At 66.3% G+C, this 498-nt stretch overlaps 1 protein-coding gene across 1 annotated transcript in view; it reads left to right on the forward strand.

The window, feature by feature from the left end:
* Positions 1-53: 53 nt before the first annotated feature.
* The window catches only part of LOC104077300 (collagen alpha-1(XVIII) chain-like), a gene marked incomplete at its 3' end in the record, with an annotated part of 5882 nt that continues 5437 nt past the window's right edge, over positions 54-498 (forward strand). The window contains exon 1 of the mRNA XM_009578478.1: positions 54-262. Within this exon, the coding sequence (XP_009576773.1) occupies positions 54-262 (209 nt within the window). The remainder of the gene's footprint in view (positions 263-498) is intronic.

The raw sequence follows: 498 nt of genomic DNA on the forward strand, positions 1-498 counted from the left end.
TTGGGGCCAGCACGAAGACCCCGGAAAGCCCAGCGGCACCCAGCGAGGGAACCATGGCACTGGAGCCGCTCGCCTCTGCAGCAGCTCCCACCCCCAGCGCGTCCCCGGGGATGTGGGATGGCCAGGTGGTGGGGGACGTCACCACCCCACAGCGCCAGAAATTGGATCCCGGCACAACAGCACCTGTGGGCAAGGAGACCATGGCTGAAAACACCGAGCAGTGGGACGGGAACGCCATGGGGCTGGTGGAGAGCACAGCATGGTCAAGCATTGCTCCTCCCCACAGCACGTCACTTGGCCCTGGCCAGGATGCAGCCAGCAGCTCCACAGAGGACCTGCAGCTCCTGGGGACAGGGACCACCACGGATCCGCAGCTCCTGGGGACGGGGAACACCGAGGACCCGCATCTCCTAGGGACAGGGAACACCGAGGAACCGCAGCTCCTGGGGACAGGGAACACCGAGGAACCGCAGCTCCTGGGGCAAGGGAACACCCAGA

This window comes from Fulmarus glacialis, unplaced genomic scaffold (assembly GCF_000690835.1).
Source record: "Fulmarus glacialis isolate BGI_N327 unplaced genomic scaffold, ASM69083v1 scaffold32815, whole genome shotgun sequence".
Classification (NCBI taxonomy): Eukaryota; Metazoa; Chordata; class Aves; order Procellariiformes; family Procellariidae; genus Fulmarus; species Fulmarus glacialis.